The 24464-nt window shown below is 53.4% G+C and overlaps 11 protein-coding genes across 11 annotated transcripts; 6 read left to right on the forward strand and 5 right to left on the reverse strand.

Annotated features, from left to right (window-relative positions):
• Window positions 1-25: 25 nt before the first annotated feature.
• BBK36DRAFT_1101281 (ankyrin) lies at window positions 26-871 on the forward strand (the record flags this gene model as incomplete). Its single annotated transcript, XM_024889155.1, has 2 exons — window positions 26-169; window positions 653-871. Coding segments are annotated over 2 exons (363 nt in total), but the record flags the coding sequence as incomplete, so codon positions are not given.
• Window positions 872-889: 18 nt separating this feature from the next.
• On the forward strand, window positions 890-1144 carry BBK36DRAFT_1082459 (ankyrin repeat protein; the record flags this gene model as incomplete). Its single annotated transcript, XM_024888925.1, has 1 exon — window positions 890-1144. A coding segment is annotated over one exon (255 nt), but the record flags the coding sequence as incomplete, so codon positions are not given.
• A 489-nt stretch (window positions 1145-1633) lies between these two features.
• BBK36DRAFT_1102280 (hypothetical protein) lies at window positions 1634-2110 on the forward strand (the record flags this gene model as incomplete). Its single annotated transcript, XM_024889167.1, has 2 exons — window positions 1634-1768; window positions 1841-2110. Coding segments are annotated over 2 exons (405 nt in total), but the record flags the coding sequence as incomplete, so codon positions are not given.
• A 2085-nt stretch (window positions 2111-4195) lies between these two features.
• Window positions 4196-6443, forward strand: BBK36DRAFT_1122412 (hypothetical protein; the record flags this gene model as incomplete). Its single annotated transcript, XM_024890940.1, has 5 exons — window positions 4196-4367; window positions 4421-4594; window positions 4665-4828; window positions 4889-6243; window positions 6308-6443. 5 exons carry the CDS (start codon window positions 4196-4198, stop codon window positions 6441-6443), a joined length of 2001 nt encoding a protein of 666 aa, XP_024748409.1.
• A 171-nt stretch (window positions 6444-6614) lies between these two features.
• On the forward strand, window positions 6615-7049 carry BBK36DRAFT_55533 (lectin; the record flags this gene model as incomplete). The annotated part of the gene is made up of 1 exon (XM_024898256.1): window positions 6615-7049. A coding segment is annotated over one exon (435 nt), but the record flags the coding sequence as incomplete, so codon positions are not given.
• Window positions 7050-7540: 491 nt separating this feature from the next.
• On the reverse strand, window positions 7541-8904 carry BBK36DRAFT_1135665 (Aldo/keto reductase; the record flags this gene model as incomplete). Its single annotated transcript, XM_024892721.1, has 5 exons — window positions 8755-8904; window positions 8554-8655; window positions 8470-8480; window positions 8343-8400; window positions 7541-8284 (listed from the first exon to the last, which is right to left on the reverse strand). Exons 2-5 carry the CDS (start codon window positions 8626-8628, stop codon window positions 7541-7543), a joined length of 888 nt encoding a protein of 295 aa, XP_024748411.1. The 5' UTR covers window positions 8629-8655; window positions 8755-8904.
• A 280-nt stretch (window positions 8905-9184) lies between these two features.
• BBK36DRAFT_1121778 (hypothetical protein) lies at window positions 9185-10490 on the reverse strand (the record flags this gene model as incomplete). Its single annotated transcript, XM_024890866.1, has 2 exons — window positions 9185-10330; window positions 10410-10490. The coding sequence occupies 2 exons, from the start codon at window positions 10488-10490 to the stop codon at window positions 9185-9187; spliced, it is 1227 nt and encodes a 408-aa protein (XP_024748412.1).
• A 699-nt stretch (window positions 10491-11189) lies between these two features.
• Window positions 11190-13301, reverse strand: BBK36DRAFT_1121703 (hypothetical protein; the record flags this gene model as incomplete). Its single annotated transcript, XM_024890857.1, has 1 exon — window positions 11190-13301. The coding sequence occupies one exon, from the start codon at window positions 13299-13301 to the stop codon at window positions 11190-11192; it is 2112 nt and encodes a 703-aa protein (XP_024748413.1).
• A 1437-nt stretch (window positions 13302-14738) lies between these two features.
• On the reverse strand, window positions 14739-17018 carry BBK36DRAFT_1204172 (p53-like transcription factor; the record flags this gene model as incomplete). The annotated part of the gene is made up of 4 exons (XM_024897298.1): window positions 14739-15191; window positions 15319-15735; window positions 15810-15998; window positions 16218-17018. 4 exons carry the CDS (start codon window positions 17016-17018, stop codon window positions 14739-14741), a joined length of 1860 nt encoding a protein of 619 aa, XP_024748414.1.
• A 3942-nt stretch (window positions 17019-20960) lies between these two features.
• Window positions 20961-23432, forward strand: BBK36DRAFT_1122085 (WD40 repeat-like protein; the record flags this gene model as incomplete). The annotated part of the gene is made up of 1 exon (XM_024890903.1): window positions 20961-23432. A coding segment is annotated over one exon (2472 nt), but the record flags the coding sequence as incomplete, so codon positions are not given.
• Window positions 23433-24014: 582 nt separating this feature from the next.
• BBK36DRAFT_1142105 (thioredoxin-like protein) lies at window positions 24015-24448 on the reverse strand (the record flags this gene model as incomplete). The annotated part of the gene is made up of 2 exons (XM_024893496.1): window positions 24015-24020; window positions 24113-24448. The coding sequence occupies 2 exons, from the start codon at window positions 24446-24448 to the stop codon at window positions 24015-24017; spliced, it is 342 nt and encodes a 113-aa protein (XP_024748416.1).
• Between the last annotated feature and the right edge of the window lie 16 nt (window positions 24449-24464).

The raw sequence follows: 24464 nt of genomic DNA on the forward strand, positions 1-24464 counted from the left end.
GCTCTCTGGGGACTTGCCTGGGGAATCCCCATTGTCCCTCGTAGTGAGAAGGGGGGATACAGAACGTGTGAAGCTGTTGCTTCAAGAATCTGATGCCGACCTCAATGCAGTCGACACTTGCGGGAACACTCCGCTTACTTACGCTGTGCAGCATGACTGTCTTGACATAGTCGAGATGATGCTGCAAGATAAGAACAAAATCAACCCCGACAACTACAAACATGCATTCTTTGCAGCGGCTGGGCATTATTCCGCCGACGGCCGCGTCGTGGAGTTACTTCTTACGACGTTTGATATCGACGTAAACACAACCGACGCGAACGGTTCCACGGCACTACATCTGGCCGCGAGCGAAAGCAACTATGACATTGTCGACCTTCTGCTCGAGACAGATGGGATTGACATCAACAAAAAAGACAAATCTGACATGACGGCGCTCGGCAGGGCTCTAGTAACGAGAAAAGAGAGTGTACTGAATCTGCTGCTCCCCAGGAAAGATCTTGCATGGGATGCAAAGCTCGAGAACGACATACTAGAGGCCGCACGCAAAGAAGACCCTTACCGCTTGGACATTCTATTGATCCAAGCGTGTGCTTCAGTCAAGAACACTTTGAGCCCTTTATCATGGTCCGCATTGCGTGGACAAGTTGAGGTGTTGCAGCTCCTGTTATTGAGGGGTGGCGTCAATGTAAATGCAAAAGATGACTGTGGTCGAACGCCGCTCATATGGGCTGCTCAATGTGGACGGGTTGATGCAGTGGAAATGTTACTGAACCACGGTGCCGATGCAAACATGGGGGATCGATACTCTCAGACGCCGCTTTGGTGGGCGACAATGGCCAACGAGGAGGAAGTTGTGAAGAGGTTGATACCCATCGACAATAGCACGCTACACCTGCTGGTTAAAGAAGGTAAACTCGACGGAGTCAAGCTCATGTTGCGATGTGGAATGAAACTCGATCAGAGGAACCGACACGGTCAAACTGCCCTACATCTGGCTGCGGAAAACGGGCGTTTAGAGATTGCGAAAGCTCTCATGTCCGGGGGAGCAGATATTAACTCCGAGGATTATTCGGGTATGACGCCGCTTCGAACTGCCCTGAAAAAGGGACAACTCGACCTCGTGCGAGAATTGCTCAAACGAAGAGCAAATACAACGGGGATAATGTCTAAAGAGTGGTGCTGTGCATCTGGCGGATGGAATGGCGGGGACGTGGCTCTCTTGTCCGAAGCATTCGACGGAGACCTGCGCCTTGATTTCCCAGAAGAAGTTCACAATGTCTGGGGGCTGTATGACAAATATCCTCGAAGACGGAGCTTTCTGTTGTAAGTTGTGCCCCTTTCCCTCAGTGAACTCATTTTTGGGAGGAACTCTAATGAGACAACCCTTCTTAGCCTTTTGACCGACGAAACTGATAGCTCAGTCTGGTCGAGAGTGCCATTCAAAATACCAAAGAATGAAAAGTTGACAGCAGGCAGCTTGGAAATAGCTGTCTCCCGCGGGGGCCTGAGCACAACTCATTCTATTGCCTTATGGCTCCCTCTTGACCAGTTTTCATCTGACAGCCTTTCGCAAACTTCTGGTGGCAAGGTGAGTAGAGTAATGTGGGTATTGTCCATTGGCAGACCTTCAACAGTGTACCTGAGTACATTACCGTATGGCTGCATTCCAGATAATCTCGTTGATTTCTTCCATCAATTCCTGACACACGCCAACACACAATGGTCAGAATTGTGTAGCAAGGCTGGGGAGTGGTTGTCTCGGAGGGTAAGGTGTACTCCTGCTATATCACTCAAGGGCTCGATACAGCCGGAGCAATTACTGACAATCTTTGCACAGCGCGAGGGCCAACTGATGTCCCAAGGGAAAGACCCCCAGACGATGGATGACCTCGCAAAGGATGCGCGGAAATTGGCCGACCTTCGCCGTAGTCTGGCAAGTCAGATCTCAGAGGCCAGGATGTTTATGAATAAACCTTCCATAAGACGCGAGCCATATGAAAGTCGAAAAAAGCTGCTCAAGTACTTAGAGGAAGAGTTTGAACCTGGCGTCACGAAGAGGTTGGACGAGCTGGATCAGATAGCCAGAGATCTCCTTCAGATTGTAAGTCAAGGGTATATGCCTCTACCAGAAGGTGTATGCTTATCAAGTACAGGAATTTGCGTGGAGTTCGGTCCAAGAGGCAAGAGTTGCGACGAAGCTGGGACAGAATGTCATGCTGCTCACATACGTCAGCATTTTCTATCTGCCGTTGGGGTTCTGCGCTGTGAGTTATATGACCCGGGTTCTCGGAGTGACTCCCTGGCCTGACAATGCACCACCTAGGCACTGTGGGCGATCCCAAACATAACGGATTTCAGCACGAGATTACCCTTTGCTGTCACGGCATTTTGTGTCTCCTTGCTGACTCTGCTTGTCACATTCAATATGGAGACGATTGCCTCTACAATACAGAAGGGGTATCTGTATTGCAAAAGTATCACATCGAGAGATCTACTCACGATGATTTCAAAGACGAAAGAAGAGAAGAAGGCGGAAGATTCCGAGGGATCTACTCAAGCTTCCGAGGAATCTAGCCAGGCAGATCTTGAGAGATCTACTCGAGGTCCGAGAGGTCTACTTAAGAAGATCCTGCAGATGAAAGAAAAGAAGAAGACAGAAGATCCCAACCATCCATGAGGTTTTATTCATATAGACCTTTGTTATAGATCGCCGTCCTTAATGCTATAATGCAAGAGGGGTATCGACACTATAGGAATGTCGCTCCGGCATTGATGAACATTCAGCGCAAGAAGACAGAGGATAACTAGAGCAAGGCCAGCTAGTGATCTTCATCTTAATCTTCATCTTCAGTAGGTAAAGGTTAAAACCGAGCCATTGATGCAGATATAGGTGGTGGCACGGGCATTTCGACTAGGTATGAGGTGTAGTTGTTGTAATGAGAATTTGTATGTACGAGTATGCACGATGTGTGAAGTTCCAAGTAACTCAATCCATCGTCAACGGGGTGGGACTTATACATACTATACGAAAAAACTACAATATCTAAGGCGCACTGAACCCCAGTCTCTAGGTAAATAGTCAAGAAACAGGGCGAGGTCAAAACGTGAACTACATGTATATTCACTTTTCACTTGAACCCAGCCTCGACTCTGCACCGTCCTCTTTCCCTTTCTTTCTCTTTGCTCTTCTCTGAGTCTATAAGTATAGGCCCCGCCTGTGTGCATTAGCTGCTATTCAGCTGCTGTCCTCTTATCAAGTTGCGAGCGTCCATCCTCGCTATTCGTGCCCGCTTCACTGACGCACCCCCTTCCGGGTTTATCTTTTTGTTCTTTTCTCCGTTGCCCCCACATGCCCTTGGAACATGGGTATCTAGACAACAGAGCCGCATGGACTTGTTGTCTTCTGGACATGGCGTAGTTTAAGTAGTAATCCTTGATGGGCTTTGGATAGATCTATTAGATACTCTAGGCTTACATAGTATTTATATTATCATATTACTACTCTGAATTTACCTCCTGCTTTGACTCATCTGTTAATACAATAGAAGGCGGATGCATGTCGTTAGATTTAAAGATGACTTCTTAACCAGGGTACCTTAGTGGGCCGCATGTAGTAAGAGGTAGATCAGTTAGCTTCCTTTACAAGAGCCGGAAATGCTAGTATCCTCTTATTAATTGACAGCAGAATTATGGGAAAACAATTGGTTGCTACGTACCTAAGATATGTATTGGAAAGCTCACATTTGGCCCCCCTCGAAGTTGAGGTCAATAGAATATAGTTCGTTTCGCTGACATGAGACGCTCAACTCACTAAGTACTGGTACATCTTTATAGGATGTTATCGTTGGTCTACTCTCCAAAGGATCTATCACTGGTTGACCCCATGGGTTCGGTGTGCTTCAGCAGCGCTAATTCGTCAGTTCGTAGATATCTGTCGCGCGCTTCCACATGCAACCACACAGCAGCCCCCAAAACATGCGACAGTTGTCCATGGATGATTGGCTTGCAGAGACGACAGAATCAACCCGGCCGCAGGGCAGTCAGTATCCAACTTACCCCACCATCATCTCCCACTCATGGACTCCTCCAGCTGCCATGTTCATCTCTGACTCCATCTTCTTTCGATCCCCATCGGCAACAATCATAGACACATCACAGTTTTCCCACGCCAAACTACCTGCCAACATCGAACATGAGCACTATCCCTCTCATCTCTCAACTTAAGTCTGCATGGCAGTTCGTCACTGGCGATGCCGAAGGAGCAAAGGAGACCTGGCATCAGTTTACGGATGCCTGGACGCAGCACCCAGTCAAAACCATTGCTAACATGGCCGATAGCATTCCACTAGTTGGTCACATCAAAGGTATTTACTCACCGTCCCTGCGTTGTTCGTTTGCTCATCTCTCAATCACATAGGTCTTGTTCACCTCGTGAGAGGGGAGAAGGACGAATTCTGGCAAGCTGAAGAACAGGCCACACGCACGCTGGTCGTGATGGGCGCAGGGGCGCTTACTGTCTCAACCGGGGGTGCTGCTGCTCCCATTATGGCAGGGGTAGTTGCAGGGCTGGCTTATGACGGTGTGATAACGGGTATGTGTAATCCACCGGATTCTGATGATAGATGGAGCAAGACCTAATGCTTACCTTTCATGGAATAGAGGACTTGAATCTGCCCGTCACGGCCGCTTCCAGCCGCAAGGCTATATAGCGACCGGAGGGGAGGTTGTCAGTGGCGACTGGCGAGGGGGTATTTTCGATACCGTTGCTCTTGGCGTTGGAGATGGCTGGGTTGGGTCAGAGGGGGGATCAGGACGAACAACCAAGGTAAGGCTTTCTCTCCACCGCGTGGTTTGGGCTGCCATACTTACGCTTTTGTTTTACCAGGTGTACCGCGTCGAAGGCGAGAGCTACTATGTCGGATCTGGCAACAGCGTCATTTTGGATTCCAATCGTCGTCTCTTCCCTGATGTGAACGGCGTCATCGCGGATCCTCATAAGCTTCCAACCGTCAAATACTATCCGAGAGGAAATGCAGGTGACGGGAAAGCGGTCGTACTCGGCCTCGGTAAGGACCGCCCCAGCGGCAACATGCTCTTCTTGAACTTCGGCGAGCGGGCCCGCGCCGATGCCTTCTATGCTCAGCGACTCTTACAGTACCATGAAGCCGTCAAGAAGATGGGAACGCAGGAGCTCCCACACAAGCATAGCATGAAGGTCAAATCCTTCAGAATAATGACTCGCGCGGCCAAGGATCTCCAGCGCCGTGCCATCACAGAGCCCGAGAAGGCGTTGGGCTTCAAACCGTACGATGGTGTCCTCCAGGTTGATATCACCAAGGCTCGTGGCCAGTACGGATGTGAGCGTCGCATCTATTCTCCCCTCCTTCGGAAGGCCATCCAAGGAAGCTATGAGGAGTTCACTCCTTGGATTGACCGTCTCCCTCCCCGTCTGCTTCGGCTTATCGTCGACCATCAAGTAGCATACGGATGTGTTCGCGTCGTCTTTGTTGCTCTCCCGGGCAGTGCACTGCCCGCACTCCTCGACTTCTTTCTTGAATCCGACATCGCCAATCGTCTTGCATCCGGTTCCAACAACCAGTCTGCAAACTTGACCCGCATGCCTCTTCCTCTTTCCCAGTTCAAACAGACAGCTATCGAACGTGTTCAAATTCGCGACGTCCCAGTTGTTGGGCTTCGCCAGGCTAGAGAGGCCAAGTGTGGTCGGCGGCTGCGAACAGACACAGATCACGGCCGTCACTTTGAATATCTCGCAGAGTTCCCTGACGGGTCGGCTCACTGGTACCCGTCGGTGTTGGTCGCAAAGGATCTCACGGAGGAATTCGAGGATCTGTCCATGGCTCATGCTTCAGAGGTGGCCGAGATTATCGAGTCCAAGGGTACTGAATTGACTGTTCGTCGACGAAACAACACCGTGGATCACGTCCACCAGAACCAGGTCTTCTGGGCAGAAGATCTCGCAGAGGAGTATCTGCCTTTGCACGACGAGGAGATTGATTGTCTGGTCAAGCATGGCCATGACGACGAGCATTTGGATGTTTGCGTTCCTGCTACTCTGGAATTTCGCTCTGACTGGGCAAGGATCGAAACCACGACGGTAGGAACGACGTTCCGTAGAGACGACGCCTTCGACGCGAAAGTGTATGAGAACGTGACTTTTACCAATACTTCCATCATGTGGGGGAGAAAACACGGTGAATGGTTTCAGAAACGCACTATTCCGTAAGTACAAGCCTCAACTTTTGCTATAGGATCTTCCTGAGCCTCTGATACATTGAATATTTAGCTTTGTGATTGTCAACCATGGCGCCTTCATCGACATCAGAGTAAGCCACGGACGCGATGGCGATAGACTGGAAGATATGGCTGGCTCGGCAAGCGCTGCTTATGCAGGGGTAAGACGGTCCCCTCCCTCCAGGTAGTGTAAACAACTGGAAACTAACGTTCAATTCTGGTCAAGGAAACGTACAAAGGGTCAAGGGACGTCGGAACTGCTTTCTTTAAGACACCGCTTTTCAAGATGACTGCGTACGTGCATCGGATCTAGATAACTTGGAGGTACCAGTTTGCTCACTGTCGTTTTGAACAGCAATTCATACGCGATACATCTGACCATCCACCAGCCATCGTGGCAAGCGTTCGTCCCGATCGAAAAGGCCGTCTGGTCAGGGGCCGGGTCTGCTACCAATGATGGATGGATTTCTACTGACACCTCTGACCACACACTCACTATGGACAGTAGTGGGAGGTCAGGCGCGCTGCTTCTACAGTCGTCTCAGGGCGAGCGTGTCTTCATGGTAGTAGGCGTGCACAATTATGTCCGCTGGTGTGATATCGTGACGAGCATCTCACCTGCAGACACGGCAGGCCAGATTCTCGCGATGTATTACGGCGCTGGGGAGAAGGAATATATGAGATGGAAGACTTTGTCGGAGCATAGCGTGCGCAGTGCGGCAGGGACCAGTTTCAGAGTCTGGTTTGAGGTTGGGGAGGGCCATCGCCTCACAGCCAAGTTCTCTATCAGCTGAAGCGACTGCATGTTCAAGATGCCTCGACTCATGTAGCAATGGGTAAGTTAAAGGCGCCCATGCCTATAGCATATCTAGGTAGGATGATCATAGAGCTTGGCCGTGAGATGGAAATCGGTCACATGGGCTATTCCAATCAATAACAGTTATCAGCACGAGATTACCCTTTATTCTTACAGCATTTTGTGTCTGTTTGATACCTAACCCTGCTGGTCACGTTCAATATGGAGACAGTTGCAGCTTCCTTGCGGCTTCATTACAGAATGGATTTCAAATAGTCAAAACATCAGGCCGGGCGATCCATTTGGGATGATTTCAAGAGCTTGTTAACAAATTTTAAGAGATCCTCGTAAGAACCCGGGAGATGAACTCACGGCTCCGAGAGATCTATTTGGAAAGGTTTTGCAGACGAAAGAGAAGAGGAATATGGAAGACCCCAGTCATTCATGACAATTTATTCACATGGACTTGATACGTCCTCGATGCTACAATTACCTGTCCAAAGGCTCAACAGTAGGATCCCAAGCACAAGGACTATACTCGCTCGTCGTCAACTCTTTCACCTCCTCCTCCGTCAACTCAAAATCAAACAAGTCCGCATTCTCCTTAATCCGACTCGGCGTAACGCTCTTCACCAACGGAACAAGCCCCTTCTGCAAACTCCACCGCAGCAGCACCTGCGCCTCCGTCTTGCCGTACTTCTTCGCCACAGCGCCAACCTTGGGGTCCCCAAAGCGCTCGCCGCGGACAATCGGGCAGTACGCCTGGACGGCGACGTTGCGCGCGCGGCACCACTGCACAATGTCGTCGCGCGGCAGCCAGGGGTGAATCTCCCACTGGCCGACGGACAGCACGCCGCCCTTGCCGGGCTCGCCGCCGCGCTCGGCCTCGAGCTCCTTGATGTAGGCCTCGAGCTCGTCGAGGTGGTGCACGCCGTAGTTGGAGACGCCGATGGAGCGGACCTTGCCGGCCTCGACGGACTCGACCAGGGCCTTCCACGCGCCCTTGCGGTTCTCGACGCCGCCGTAGGGCGAGTGGATCAGCACCAGGTCGAGGTACTCGAGCTGCGTCTCCTGGAGGGCGATGTCGACGAGGTCGAGGGTGTTTTGGTACCCGAGGGGCTTCTCGCGGACGGGGACCTTGGTGGTGAAGAAGACTTCGCTGCGGGGGATGCCGGCGGCGGAGATTCCGGCGGCGGAGGGGCCTTGGTTGCGGTATGCCGAGGCGGAGTCGATCTGGTGAGGAATGTGAGTATGTGTATCTCATATGAGAATGAATATGGGTTGTGCGTACGTGTCTGTAGCCGATTTTCAGGGCCTCTTTGCAGACGTCGGTAGCCACAGATGCAGATCTGTCAAGGGATCATGGTCAATTGATTTGTCGTTTGTGATGAGTGCCCTATTAATGGGTGGTGACATACGTTTGGTAGACCTAATAAGCACCAGTAAGCACCATGTCGGCAAGGCTAAATGAAGACGGAAGCCATCGTGAGGGAAATGCTCACTCCAAAGCCCAGCAGGGGCATATGATAGCCCGAATTAAGCTTAATCGTCGACTGCAGCGTGAGTTTCTGCGCCATTTTTGCTAATGATTTATGAGCCCTTTACTCGGCAACCAGATCAAGATATTCTAACGGAAATGAAGTGAAGAAGGGAAAAGAACGAGACACAGAAGAGTCGAATGAAACACCACGGATGAATTGTTGCAGTCTTTATATGAATGATGTCAACCGCGCCATTGAGGGGTCAAACCGCTGCCATGAGGGGCAATTTTGGTTGCTAGCATGGGAGCTGAACAGGGGATGATGCATGCATTCAAACGTCCAGTCCCACAAACCCGCACAGTACCCGGAGTTATGGATGTCATCTTGGGGGGTTTTGCTGCCGATGAGGCCATGGAGTCGGTGGCCGTTTAACGCCGAGGGACATCAATGGATGGAATGGACGGCCAGAGTTGCCGGCTGGTCAGGCTAATACTGGTCATTATGACTTGCTTGATAATAACCTTGCAGGAGATACGAAGGGCAACGGCGATAGCCTCCCCATACAAAGGTCACCCCGCTTGAATACAGCTCCATATCTTAGGAATCACGTAAACTCGCATTCGCTTTCATTTTGGTATCCAGTCCGTCTATTCTAAATCACGTCATTCAACATGTCTACCTGGTCCTCCTCGTCCCGTCTGGGCGGTGGCTGCTCCGCCGCTTCCTCCTCTTCATCGTCGTCCAGGTCGTGCATGGGATAGTTCAAAATCGCCGCAATGTCCCCCAGCATCTTGAGCCGCTGCCCGCTCTCGTGGTCGCTGCTCAATATCCGCGCATCGCCACCATCCCTTATGACCTTGTCCACCAGCGCAACGTACTTTTTCCGTGTCGCGAGATCCTCGCTTCGGAATAGAGAGTTGTTGATCAGTAGCACCCCGGATCCGGGCCCGACTGCGCCGTCGGCAACCGCCTTCTCCACGGCCTTGGTGCCGTACCATGCCCGTCCGTCGTCGAGCTTGAGCAGCTCAAAGAAGCTGTCAATGTACTGCGCCTCCTTGGCGTACTTCATATTCCTCATCTTGGCCAGCACCTCAGGGCTCTTGAGCACCTCGTTTAAGCTGTGAACGTGTCCCGAATTGGCGTGCACTACCGTTGCCTGCTTGGCGACGGCCGTCAGCACCTTGTCCGACTTGTCGCGGCCCTGCTTTGCAATGTAGTCCTTAAAGTCCTGCGCTACGAATCCGGGGCTCGCCAGTAGCAGCGGCCGTGACTCGGAAAAGTCGGCCGCTCTGAGTAATGACGACAGCGTCTTTTCGAAGAAGCGCCGCATGCCGGCGTCCTGGTCCGCCGCCGTATCGCGCTTCTTGGGCACCACGCTCTCGACGCGCGTCTTGACCACGGTGCGGAACTGCGTGATGAGGCAGATGTTGGCGAGGCCCTCCTGCATCACCACCGCGGCCATGGCGCCGTTCTTGTCGTCCGACAGGGCCTCCGCCAGCGCGCTCTTTGCGACGCTGTCCCAGCCGTCGGGCTTGATGATGGTGAATGACCTGTTGACCTCGATGTCGAGCGTGTGGTGGGCGCCCATGGCGACGTGCTCGTTCTCGGCGGCGACGACGCCCGAGATGCGCAGGGAGGCGACGGCGGGATCGAAGAAGGTGGACTTGACGCGGATGACGAGGTTGGTGTGGACTCGCTCGGCGGACGGGACGCCGGTGCCCGGGTTGATGTTGACGACTTTGCGGACGGCGTGCGCGTGGACGAGGTCGCCGGGGACTATCAGGTTGTAGGCATGCCACTGGGAACAAGGTGCGCAGTTAGCTGCCGTTTGCTTGTGAAATGTGGCCGGGTTATGTGGTGACGCATCATGGACTGACCATGTCCTCTGGGTCCTCCGGCAGCAGCGAGACTTGCTCGTCCTCGAGCTCTTTCGGTATGTGTCGCGACACGAGCTTCATTGTGAATGTGATGGCGACAGTCAGTGAGAAGAGACTATAAGATGTGTCGTAGGTGAGGCGATTCGAGGAGGAGAGATGCGATGCGATTGATGACCTATATAGCGGTTCTGAGTGGTTGTTGTTTGGGTGAGGTCGAGAGGCTTATCGCCCTGAACTTAAACTGATAAGCTTTGGTGCTGCCTGTCTCACTAACACTAACGCGTCGCAAGGCACCGGCTCCATAATGACGTTGTTCACTTGACCTGCTCCGGCACCTCGTGGACATACCCAAGGTAGTAAAGACATGGGATACATCAAGAGGTGGACAATGAATGTTTATAGAGAAAAAGATGGCACATTCGATTTTTCAAGTTCATTTTATATGCCATTCTTATCTGCAAAAGCTTTGGCGTCACGCATGCAGCATCTGTAGACATCATTACAGATTGCCGCCACAGAGACGATGCATCATCACCTCGCCTCGCCCTGCATACACGTAAAGTCTCTAACACAAACTCGAGAGAGAGCGCTAAAAATATTAAAGAGGTAGAAGTATTTTACATAGCAACTCAAAGCCGAGAGAATTATCTTCTCGGAGGTTCGAGAGAAAGACGACGAAGTGACTACTGGAAGGCATCCACGTTACCCAGTCCTCATGACAACCGATGTCTGCTACATGTGCCTCTCAATATGTGTGCCTACCATGCCCAACTGTAAGTGCTATAATGATTTCTTATCAGTAATGAGCTTGACAGTAGATAGTGATGTATGGCCCATATCCTCCAGAAAATCCTTGATGCGTAGCCCCTTGGATTTGGCACTTGCCTTCAGGCCCATCTGATCCAGTAACCCTATCACCGCGGTATAGTATTCCGGGTCCTTTGAAGAGACTCTTCTTATCGCGTCCTTGAGGCTACAAGTTCCGCTCCCTAGGAGCACCCTGGACTGGTAAACCCCCTGTTCTAGCAAATATCTGACCGTGGCTAACCGTCGTTCGCAGGGTATCGGCAAGCAAAGGTCGTTGTCATGTAAATGATATAGAGAGAAGTACGAGGAGCCAAAAATCGCTAGCTCAAGAGGACCCGGGGCATCACCGTGAGGGGCAAAGCTTCTTCGGCATTTGGGCAACGCAGCCTTAACGTATGGCAGCACGGCAAACTGCGCAGCCAAGCCGATCAGATTATTGTCGCCGCTCCGCAGTTGAAAGCTTCCTAAATCATACCAGCCAAGTCCTCCAGATTCAACGAGCTCGGTCAGTCCTGGTATCTTCAGGGTCCGGTATAATCTTTCGAGATGAGCATCGAGTAAGTTAAGGGAGTGTACAAGCAGTTCTCTATTCGTTGGTGTGTCTTTCACCTCGCCGGCATGCAAGAGGGTTCTCGTTACTAAATCCCACACGTTTGTCGTAGAAGTCCGGTTTCGATCTCCGTAATTGCCGTCAGAGATCATGAGCGTACGGGCTTGTAGGATGGACAAGTGCGGGTCGAAATCTTCAGCCGCAAGAGCGCAGATGAGCTCCCATTTATCCGGCTGCACTGCCCAATCCCGAGCAGTGCGGTGAATGAAGTCGACGTAGCCGCCGTCCGAGTCCCCACAGACTTCCAGGATGCACTTGGTCCGAGCTGCGAGCTTCCTCTTCAGCGACTTCATGGCGACGCGTTTCCACGTCAAGGTCGTGGGCAGGGCGTTGATGTCCACAGGGGCAAACCTCGACTCTTCAATCAGCCACATTATGAACCATGCCAACGGGCCGTCGGCAGCTCGCAGGACTTGCATCATGTACGACGCGTCGGCGAGGTGCTGTGGGCGGATACCGGCCCATATGACATCGTACAGCGACGAGAGGTCTGTGGGGAGGTGTCCGAGAGTGTCTTGGGCTTGGGATATCGATTGTCCTTCGGAGAAATCGTTCAGGAGATACTTCGTGACAATTGACACCCACAGAAAGACTCCGTTTGCCCGTTGTAATATGTCGGCGAGTAGCTGCGAAGTGGCTTCGGGACGCAACTGCTGCTGCTCGAGGAAACCCCTGTTACCCGCAAAGCTTTTAGTGATGAAGTCCCTCATGTCCTCCTGCGTCTGTAGATGCATCTGAAGCATTGGGCCGTCGTTGAACTCATCCTGAAACTCTGTCCAGGGTCGACTAGCGGCGCACACCTTGATTCCACTGTGGCACCGTGCTTTGATATGCCGAATGCAGTTGACAACTTCAATCGGAGGGGTGTCGAACTCGTCAAGCCCGTCAACAAAGAGGGTGAGCTTGATCGTCTTCCCACACAGTGACAGCAATGCTTCAAACGACTCTTCAATCTCCCACGAGTCCCACGCGGGAAGGCCTGAAGTGCTTCGTAGCACCTGGCAGAAGGCCCAGCGGCGTGGTGTCAATGATGGAGCGAGTTCGGGGCGTTGCTTCAGAGCCTGGTGTATGGCGGTTCTTTTGAGGCCCTCGAGGGACTTTTGCAGCGTGCTTCCTGGATGCCATGCGTAGTACTTGACGAGGAGAGGGCGCAGTGATCCAAGAGACTGAGATAGCGCGTCTCGTAAGGACTCATGTTGTAGAATGAGCTTCATTATAGTTGATTTGCCGGAACCTGGTTTCCCAGTGATCCAGTAGACCTCATGACTGTCGTCCTGGAGCCATTTGGGGAAGCTGTGCCACCTGGGAATGTCCTGGTCTACCGGGGGCTCATCCTGGAATATCCACGAGTATGTCGTCTCGAAGCTCTTCGGAATCGCATTCTCCCTCAGCTGAATAGTGTCAAACTCAACACCCGCAGCGATGGCACTCGAAACCATTCTGCTGTCGATATTGGCTGAGGTATAGTCAGCCATGGATATATCCAACTTCCAGTCCAGCTTCCAAAGGATATTGACGAGTTCATCTTGAATGGAGGCCCTTGCCCCGGATTCCGATCCAAGAGACCTGACTATGTCTTCCGCCAGCTGCTTCAGCCAAATTGGCCCATTCCCAGGCTGGATTAGAGGCTCGATGGCTTTTCTCAGCGTGATGACTTCCTCGTCTATCTGCGGGGAATATTGTCGGCGCAAACCATCTCCTAAAGCTTGCCCTTTGGTTGATGTCTGGGTGTTTGTTGGTGACCCCTGCGCCTTCTCCAGCAGCTCGATCGCCTTGTTGAGTTTCTCATTGAAATGCACCTCCCAATGCTGCGAGCGCTTCGAGTCATCCCTAAGACATTTTCTTTAATTAGTTCTTGTGCTGAGAGTTTCCAGGGCGTAGATCTCCACTTTCCAAAATCAATTCAAGATAAAGCAACGTACCACAGAGAGAGAATCACAGCCTCTATAACGCTGGGCCTGAGAGCCTCAAGCTGCCCCGTAATCCGATTAATCTCTTGCGTGTTTTCTTCAAACTCTGCTTTCTCTTCCTTTCGTCTCTTCTGGCACTGCTTACAATCGTCCTCCAGAACGTCTCGACGTGGCTTTCGGCTTGGGACGCTGGGCACATGGCTCTTTAGATGAATCTCCGTGTTGACTGTACGACTGTTTGGGGGCTTGATATGACTCTTGACCCTCTCCAGCTCCTTGGACAGGCTGTTGCATCTCGACAATAGTTGTAGCAAATGTGCGTGGGCTGGTGTCGTGGGCTGAGAAGCCATCATATTCGTGGAAACTTGCTGAATCCCAGAGATTTGAAGCGACAAGTCGTCAAACGCCTCGTCTAGTTCTTTCCTCTGCCTCTCAAGTTCCCCATCATTTGGTGTTCCCTGTTGCATCTGCTTATATCTTGCCCATCCTTTGAGGAGCAGCTTTCCGCCAATGTCAAGAAACTGGACCACTGCGGCTGCGATTGCGAGTGCGCTGAGGGGATCCATGCCGACGGATTGGGGTAATGTTCTCGGTCTATGTTTTGAAGTCGACGCTTTGCAGATGCATAGAGTGCAATTGCTTCAGGGCGGAGTAATCAAACGAGAAGATCAGTTGCATACCTGAAAAACTTAGGCAGCCATGTTGGGCATACATATATGTAGACATTCGGATAGTACGACCCTGCAGACCATCAGCCAATGACGCGTGCTTTCTCTACACCATCGAGTGTCACAGCCACTGGTATCTGCTACCGTTATTCAGCTTAGAAGAAGTATTTGACAACTTTCCGCTACCATTGTTCCATTCTATGAGTCTTGATACAGGCTTATACCTCTAGTATATGCTGAATAGCCACTCCCTAAGCGCAGTACATCTAAGCAAGACGGCAATGAGCCAGATACGAGGCCAGAGAAAAGATCCACACTGAGCCTCGCCAAAAACTCACATATCCCTTGGAGTCGCTTCCAACCGAAACAGAAAAGCAGCCATAATAACACCCGGCAACGCCATAATCAACGCTCCCAGACCTGTCCCCCCTTGAATGTCCCCCATGAGCGAGGCCCATAAGACGCTCGCCAGCACGCTCGCGAAGACGGTCGCCATGACAATCCAGAAGACGGCCAGGCGGTTCGGCCCCTCGACGACGTGGATGCCCCAGCCCTCGGCCGCCTCGCCGCAGTGCAGGACCTTGCCGTTGAGCCGCTGGGGCAGGCGCGGCAGCCAGGTGTGCCGGTTAGGGCTGAGGTCGTCGTCGCCGTGCTCGAGGTAGTGGATGAAGACTTCGGGAGTCATGGGCGGGGGGACGAAGTCGTAGTCAATGCTGGATTTGGGGGGCATGGACTTTGGACGGTCGGTGATGGAGATGTAGCCGTGGCGGAGGTTCCAGAGGGTGAACTGGTGGTAGCTGTTAGCTGACTAACTCCAACGCGTATAGATATCTTCCATGATATGCAGGTAGACGTGATGGTATCTGTTCTATCTTGTGATAGGGGGCTGCGGGAAACGGAAACCCTGGACTTACACGGACAAACTCGACCGTCACAGGCTTGACGAGGAAGCTCAAGCGAGAGCGCAAACCACGATGCTCGAGATACGCCTTCTTCATCTGGTGAAAAACCTCGCTGTCAGACTTGATGCGTGACGTATCAATCTCGGCCAGCTTCTTGTACATTCCCCCGGTGTTGACGCAGAGGGCGAGGTATTTCGCATGTAAGTCGACGCTGGATGCATCGGTGAAGGTGGGGGATGCTGTTCTGCCTGTGTTCCAGCTAAAGTTGCTTTGCGGTGTGCCTGTCGGTGTGTCTTCCACTCTTTCGGCGTCGGTTGAGTCGGTCGCGGGTGATGTGGTTTCCGGCGGAGACCGAAGTGATGCTTCTAGGGCGTCCAAGTCTGATGGCTCCTCCTGAGAAAAATCGCCATATAGGTCAACACCGCAATCCTAGAAATTTTCAGTTCAAATTCGGTGCTCAGATATGGAGGGTAGCAGTAGTCGACGAAGAGGATGACACTTACGCAAGTCCATTCGATCCTTCGATATCCTGGCCTAAGCCTAGGCCGACACATCTTTTTAGCCCATGAAATGAAGCCCCTGTGTGGCAGACGGCGCTGGAGTTCGCGAGTCGTCGGGAGCGGTGGTTGCATTGGTGATAGCTGTTCGTCAGTGCCAGCTGATGGCTTCATATGTGCGTTGGAAGAAGGGAACTCTGTGATCTGTGTTGCCTGTAGATCGTCATCAGAGCTTGATACATCTTTCCGAGTCATGGTCCTTCTCGTGGCGATGTTTGGATGTATGTATAGGTCTGGCTCTGTGGCTTGTGTGCTAAATGAGTTCACGTTACTCTCCAGGTCAACAGCAGTATCGTTTCCGGATATGCTCTGCGAACCGGAAGGCGATTGAGTCTCGGGAGGGCTCGGCAGAACGTTGATTGGACGTGGGACCAGTCCTCCTAGAGTCACCGTGACCGACTTCTTGTAGGCGACTTTCATGAACCGCGCCGAATACTGCGAGCCCAAGTCGGCCCACAGCTCGAGGACTAGCTGGAAGTACGTTTGGCCGCGCGGCTCTCTTCCATCTCTGGCGGTGGCCGTCTTGACTTCAAGTTGATCGAAAGTATATTCGCTGGCACGTAGCCGATGGCTGGCTGTTGTCACTCCCGTGATGCTGAATTGGTGGTTTCGGGGCCTCAGCTTTACTTTCGCCGGAGCTCTTGTACTTGGTCCATCTTCGCCACGGGCTAGATGTTGAACGATCTCGACGCAGGACTCATAAGGTTTGCAGTCACACTCGATGGCAGATATGCTCACAGCGAAACCTTTTACATCGAATGAATGCGTAGAGAACTCGGGCTTCAGCTTGATCTTGTCGCTGTCGCTGTCGGGTGAAGACAGCGAGTAGGAGCATCTACACGACAGGTAGTTGGGTTGGTAGCTTGTCCACTCGCCGTTGGCCAGGAAGAAGACGTTATCAATGATGCCGTGGAGGTCAACCTTTGTTTCGACGCGCGACGTAGCATAAAACAGGGTCCCCAGAGTCGTCACATCGAGGAATGGAAGGCTCTCTCTTATGAAGGATTGGGACGGTTCGGGGCTGTGGTAAAATGATTGCGATAATGAGTCTGGTGGCAATGAACCGCCTGGAGGCTCACAGTGGAACCGAGCAGCCTGACATGCCCGGCAAGGCCAAATGTTTGTCGTCGTGCCATCGCAGTGGATGCGTCGCATACTGCAGTTTGAACATCCCCTCGCGACTACAGGCCGGTCAGTTTCCACACGGAAATCGCAGGCTGGGCCAAAGGACAGACCAGACCTTTGTGGAGAGGGCGACTGTGATCATCTGTAAAGTCATAGGAGACGTCTGAGAATCAACGTCGGGTCAGCTCATGGCAGAGGAATAGAAGCGACTGGCATTCATACCACTTGAAGGAGACCGAGTGCCTCGTCTGGGGGTGAACCATCTGATACCAGAGCTCTGGCCACGGCTTTCGGTTGCCATGATGGTTATTGGGATGCAGTTTTCATCGATCCCCCCGGCGAACCAGGTCAGTAACCATGGCGAGATTTCAACTTCTTAACAGAGTGCGAAATGTTGTTCGCTCAGTGTCACGGTGAGGGGATGCATGAGAGAGGGGAATTGAAGAGTGCCTTGTAGCGAGCCTTGCGGGGAAATGTGCCCTGGCGATGCTGTGATTTGGACACAACAGACACTGCCTGCTGTTGCTACCCATTTCTTTGGTGTCTCGATATATGATGTATGTGCACGTATGCGTGTTCTATAGTATCTGATATCATTGATATATCTTCCAGTGTAGAGCCTTATACTTGAGAGATACTGGATGAGCGGAGATGATTATACTTGGACTGCCCTCTCAGAATACATGGTTTAGGGATACCCCGTTATCAGTTACCGGTACCGATACGATGCATTTCCAGCACGACCAACATGCATGCAGCTTTGATGCCCATGGGCTCCTGCAGAAGTGGAGGGACGGATCAGCCTGACAACACGAGATGCAGATGCAGATGCAGAACTCGCTACCCCACAGTCTCGTGCTCTCGTCGAGGTTGCTTGGCTACCTATGTAGGTACTATATTTAAATTTCTATAATATAGGTGAGGTAGGAAGCGAAAGTGACGATTATGGCTCAGTGTTTCGTTCTTGTATATCAAACAGCAAAGACAGGGGTTTGTGTGTCGTTCAAAGCTCCCACGTTTGATGCTTTCAAGGATGTTGAATCCAACGCACATCTTTAGTCCCGTTCAAAGGCTCCCGCATTTACCTCACGTCTAGCGCCGGCTGGTCGGAAGAGGCTGTCGATTCGAGGGGGGCTTTGGCGCTTGCGCAAGCATCACAGCAGCCGCGTCATTGATCGTGAGAATCCGGGAATATCTGGTGGCGGAGCCTGCAGGTAAAAGAGTATCTAAACTAAAAACGAATTGCCTCATCATCAGATACACAATGGTAGCATCGCAATTGACAGATTGAATAATGAGGCTTGAACACAGCAGGGCAGGGTCGCATCAAGCTCACGGCTGTTTCATAGCTCGTTAGAAGCCAATGCGAATGCGGCTTTTTGGCGTCGAATTGTCTGCTTGCCGAGGCGACCCATAAGGCAGAGCTAGCTGGGGAACGCGTTTCTCTCAATTCGGGCTAGTCATTCGAGCAGAAACATGGCGGATGCTGGAGTTGAGGTGAGAGGAGCCATCCCTCGGTGTCTGTGCCGTTTGTTTGTTGGTCGTGCAGGGGCCGGGAAGATGAGGTCATCGGTAGGTAGGCATCATTGTCTGAAGGACAAGGTGGCGGGATGCAAGTAATACCTCGTGTCATATCATCAGATCTCTTCTACTGAAGAGGCATGTCGTAAACTGAAGAGCTTCGTATCCGTATGGCAGCTCAGCTGTTGGATATGCATCTCGTAAAATCGCCGACTCATGCACTGGTTCTTTTTATTTCCCAAGGTGACCCTTTTCAGGGTCGGCGGGTCTTGGCGGGGGGGCAAATTGATTGACTGATCGGGCCGAGGCTCGCCGCGATGGTCCCCAAAGTGCCCCAAAGCTGGGATTTCCCTTCTTCTCCGTACACACACAACCTGCAAGCAGTGCTCCCGCATTTGATGTCATGCCCGGCGTTACGCGTATTCGTTGGATGAAATGCTCTGTCGACGATGCTGTCAAGTCCCTTGGCATGCAGAATCTGCCAGATTGTGCAGCAGAACAGATGGCTGAAGGCATCTCTGCACCTCCAATACTATCCAGACAGATATCCATGGACAGCCCCCAAGCAGCAAACGATTGACGACTTCTAGAACCCCTCACAGGGGCCGCAATTAGAGACCATCAGCCTCTCCCCACACGCAGCGGTACCTTTTACAAGCACCGAGATACACATGGACATCTTACAGGCACCAACAGGCACCATAATAAGCCGCCAAGGCAAGGCAAGACAAGGCATCCATCTGGGATCCTGGACGAGGCACAAACGCCAAACGTGCGTCATCATGCGAGGGGCATGGTCCACGAGAGCCGGTACTGGATACCTCCTGGTGGCACGCCTCGGCTGTACCATCCCATGGTCACGGCTACCTCATCTGCAAGTCACTTAGGTACCTATTCGCAGCCACTCCAGCGACCTGATCCATTTCATCGAGATTTCCGGCCATTCACAAAAGCTCGATTTCTCTCTCGTCTGCGCCAAGTGCGACCCCGTCATAGCATCCTTTTTTTCCCATCTCAGCTCGTACTCGCATCGGGGCTAGACCAGAGTCATAGAAACCGTGTGTGGCTTTTCTCTTCGTTTTCTTTTTCTTGTTTTCTTTTCGTCTCTCCTCGTCATCGCCGCCCTCATCAGCTTCCAGCTTCTCAACTCATCAACTCCAACTCCCGTCCAATCAACCGCTCTCAGTCTCATCGCCAGCAACTCATACAGCCAGTCCAGTTACCTGCATTCAGCCTCGCCAGACTCTCAGTCGGGGTCCGAATAAGCACAGCACAACTCGCGCCCCTGTCATCTTCTTTCGTCGCTCATCTGCTCCACCGCTGATTCCTTCCATCTCGAATCCTCGGCTTCCGCGCGCGCCCTGCCCTGCCACCGACTAATCCAGCATAATAGGCGCGCAAACGAGCAGTCCAGCAATCTGGCAATTAAGCTGCTCCCTCGCTCGACAGAGCCCTGACCAGGTACGCATTTCGGAACCCACGGGCGGCCACACGCCCTCTAGGGGCTTCAATGGCGATGCCAATAGCACCGCGGAGCAACTGCTAATAAGGTAGCAACAGGAAGTCCGCCGCTTATAAAGAAGCTTAGTCGGCCCACTCGGAGCCTGACGTTGTCCGAGTCCGACTGCTCTCGATCTCTCGTCTGGTCTACTCTATTCTGCTGGCCGGCACAGCTCGTGACTCGTCTTGATTTCTTCCTGCAAGGCTCCGACCAGATCCTGTCAGCCTTTCTCCAACCGCGCTCCGATTCTCCTCCCATTGTCGTATCGACCCCCCCTTTCCGGGCGCATCCGCTCTGATCCTCGCCCGAAGCTTCACCTCGGGCTGCTGCGACTCTCCGTCGGGTGGTCGCCTGTCATAGCCGTACTGGCCTCGCAGCATGGAATATGCCTCCCCCGTTAACATCGTCAGTGGACGTCGACGACAGCCAATTGGCCTCGAAAAAGGACGGTAGCACCAAGAATCCCGCCAACGGCACCTCCGGCAGCTCTGAATCCCAACCGCTGCCCGTGCCAGCACGCCGATCCACGAATCTGCTGTCGCGCGCGCCAACGCAGCAACTGCAAAATGGAAGGGACAAGGAAAAGGAACCCAAGGGCGTCATTATTAGAACCATGTCTTCAACCCCGCCGACACCTGCGGCCCTAGATCCCCTGGGCACGGTTTGTCTCCCTTCGTGTCCCCGTCTATTTATTTGCCCGTTCGAGTCACGCGCTTGCGATACTAACGAAGACACGGTTCCTAGCAAATCTTCCTCAGGACCAACAGCGGCACCATTGAAACGTCCCTCGCTCAGCGCCTGCGCAACTCGACCAAGCCCGACAGCCCCACGACGGAAAGCTTCCCCAGGAAGAGCTTCGGCATTGAGAGCACAACCCGCTTGGCGAATGGCCCGCCCGAACCCTCCAAGGACCGAAAGTATGTTTGCGCCAAAGCACCCCTCGCCGTGAACTGCCGTCGGCTCGTGCTAATGCTTTGCGCTGTAGGAAGGGAACCTCTTTCTTGAGCCGCTTTGGCATGCGGAGCGCCTTCAGGAGATACGACAACGATGCGCCCGACTCTGATTCTGAGCTGGGCGAGCAGCGCACCGAGGGGAGCCACGCTCGCGCGCCCATGTCCGTCATGAGCGAGGGCGGCGGCTACATCCCGCTTTACAAAGAGCCTCCGCGCTACATCCGCGTAAAAGCGCACAACAGCAGACGCAGGGACTTTAACCGCTTGTTCCTAGCGCAAGAACTCCTCGGGCCCAAGCCGGACAAGGACGACGACTCGTCGCAAGGCCGCGTCCCTGCCACAGCCGTGGGCACGAAGCTTCTCAAGGCTGGGGATGCCATCTGGGCGGCCGAGTTCAGCCTTGACGGTCGCTACCTTGCCGTGGCAGGCAAGGATCAAGTGGTCCGCGTTTTTGCCGTCCTCTCAACCGAAGAGGAGCGCAGGGCGCACGAGGCAGAGGAGGAGGCCGAGAGAGAGGCGCAGGGTAAGACCAAGGGAGAGCGGCTGAGCGCTCCCGTCTTTCGAAATAAGCCCATTCGCGAGTTTGAGGCGCACACCGGAGAAGTGCTGGCCCTCTGCTGGAGCAAGAATAACTTTCTGCTGTCAACGTCGATGGACAAGACGGTAAGGCTCTGGCACGTCAGCAGAGCAGAATGCCTCGCCACGTTTGTGCATCACGACCTGGTCACATCGATCGCCTTCCACCCCACCGACGACCGCTATTTCCTAGCAGGCTCCCTGGACGCGCAGCTCCGACTGTGGAACATACCAGACAGGACCGTGGCCTTTTCGGCCCCCGTCAACGAGTTCATCACGGCCGTGGCCTTTACGCCCGACGGCACCATGGCCATTTGCGGCGTCTTGAGCGGCATGTGTTCGTTCTACGAGACGGAGGGGCTCAAGGTCAAGTTTCAGATCCACGTCCGATCATCCCGGGGTAAAAACGCAAAGGGCAGCAAAATCACAGGCATCAAGACGGCCACGGCGGCCGGCACGAACGAGGTCAAGGTATTGATCACCTCCAACGACTCGCGCGTTCGCATCTACAACCTGGACTCGCGGTCCCTCGAAGTTAAGTTTAAAGGCCTGGAGAACCAGTCTAGCCAGATCCACGCGCGTTTCAGCGACGACGGCACATATGTCATCTGCGGCAGCGAAGATCGAAAAGCATACATATGGAACACGAATGCGGCAGAAGCCGACGCCAAGGACCGCCAGCCGTACGAGTCCTTTGACGCCCATCCGGAAGTCGTCACCGCGGCGCTGCTGGCGCCCACGCGCACCAGGCAGCTGCTTAGTGCCTCGGGAGATCCCATCTTTGACCTATGCAACCCGCCGCCGGTCTTGCTCCGCAGCCTTGATGAGGCCGCCCTCAGCCAGACGGAGGTTTCGGACGCGGGGACTGAAATCCACCACCCGGCGCCGTCGAGCATCAAGAAGCCGGAGGAGACCCCGGCCTACCTAGAGCGATGCAAGCATCTGGATGGCAACATTATCGTCACGACGGACAGGACCGGCACGATCAAGGTATTCCGTCAGGATTGTGCATACGCCAAGCGCCAACAGAATATGTGGGAACTGGGCTCCAGGTTCTCCAGCAAGGTGAGCGGGCTGGGACGAAGCGGGAGCATCATCACCAGGACAAGCGGCAGCGTATCGAGGCGGACCTCGCTAAACCTGACTGCGGGCCAGGCTCAGCACCCGTCTGACCGCATCATTAGCTGGCGTCAAGACGTCGACGACGAAGGGCGAGCACACCTCGGCGTGACGCCGGCAAGGAGCGAGCGGTCTGCGTCGCCAAGAAAACTTGCCAGGCCCCCGGCCAACCTTTCCACGACGACGAATCCCTCAGCGCAAGCCCGAAAGCCGGTCGCTTCAAGCGGCTCGCCGTCGCGCCCGCAGAGGAACAGCCTCGCCAGCCCCACAGGTAGTATACGGAGCCGGCCGTCGATAGGAACATTGGACGGGGTGTCGCAGCCGCCCACGCCGAGCTTCAACTTCATCCCCGTGGCAGAGTCGGACGAGAACGAAAAGGAGGGCAGCTTCTGGAACCTAAGCCGGTGGAGAGGCAGCATTTCGGGGCTAAGATATTCTGTGAGCGCAAGCTCACCCACGGAATCCACGCACGACGCCGCGGCGGCCGCTGCCGCCAGCGATGGCCAATCCCGAAAGCCCAACGAACTCCTGAAGCCACCTAGTCGGGCTGCTGCTCGGAGGAGCATTGGCGTCACGGATCTCAATAGGCCCAAGGTTGTGGAAGATCAAACCAACAGAAGGAAGTCGATGGGGCCCGCCATTCGGTCGACCAAGTCCCAGGAGGCGACGGTCTCCGGTATGGATATCATCGACGAAAGTAAGTCTGATCAGCCACTCTCCAAGAAACGGGCTGATTCTGGCCTGGGAAGGATGAGCGACGATGCAGCTGAGTGAGAAGGTGAAAAGACGAAAGTGTCTGGCTCTGTTTCATTATCATGTTTACTCTTCTCTGCGGTGGTGCCTGTGATGGGCGACCCGCGTTTGCCTTACGCGTTCAACGGCAGTTTTTCTTTTCTTTACATCATTCACTATCACGGCTGCATACGGAGCGTGGAGTTTTATCACTGTCTACATTTCTTCTATGTCGGGTGGTTTGGCAGTCATGGGAAAAGGCTGCGCATGTAGCTATTCCTCTCGGGAACACGAAAAAAGGACCTGAGCGAAGAGGCTTCTCTTTCTTTTTGTGTATTGGTAGGCGCATATCTGTAGATTTAGGGGACTCGATTATTGATATCATGGGATCTGGAATGTGAGACGGGCAACGACGGAGCGAATAGAGCGGTTTACGACGAAAAATATGCGTCTTGTAGATGTCCGGTGTGGTATATGATGTATTTGCAGACTAGCCGTGACTGATGCGCCTGTGCAGGTATATCATATCATTCTTCCCAAGTGGTATCCTCTTTTGCCTATCGCTGTATGTGTATCCTCCGCTGCAGCGACTCTTTATTTCGTCCCGTCCATTCCGCGTGTAACTTAGAGCTATATCACACACGTCAGCCAACAGAATCCCTCTCCAATTCTTTCCACACCAACTCCCAAAATCACAGGGAAGATCGAGCGCTGCTACTCACCGCCTTGGCCTTCTCGGCAACGCCCTCGGCCAGCTTCTGCAGCGCAGGCGGGTTGGCGCCGGTGAGCGAGTCGGCCTTTTCGCCGTTCTCGAAGACGTAGAAGGCGGGGATGCTGCGGATGCCGAGCTCCATGGCGAGGTCGGGCACCTCGTCGGTGTCGAAGCGGGCAAAGGCGAACTTTTCCGGGACGGCGAGGGCGTCGGCGTGCTTGTTGAAGATGGGGGAGATGGCCTTGCAGGGGCCGCACCAGGTGGCGTGGGCCTGGAGGGCGACGTAGGGGGTTGACTGGATGAGGGAGTCGAACTCGGGCTTGGTCTTGATGTCGATGACGGGCATGGTTGCGGTGTTTTTG

Source organism: Trichoderma citrinoviride (assembly GCF_003025115.1).
Source record: "Trichoderma citrinoviride strain TUCIM 6016 unplaced genomic scaffold BBK36scaffold_9, whole genome shotgun sequence".
Taxonomy (NCBI): Eukaryota; Fungi; Ascomycota; class Sordariomycetes; order Hypocreales; family Hypocreaceae; genus Trichoderma; species Trichoderma citrinoviride.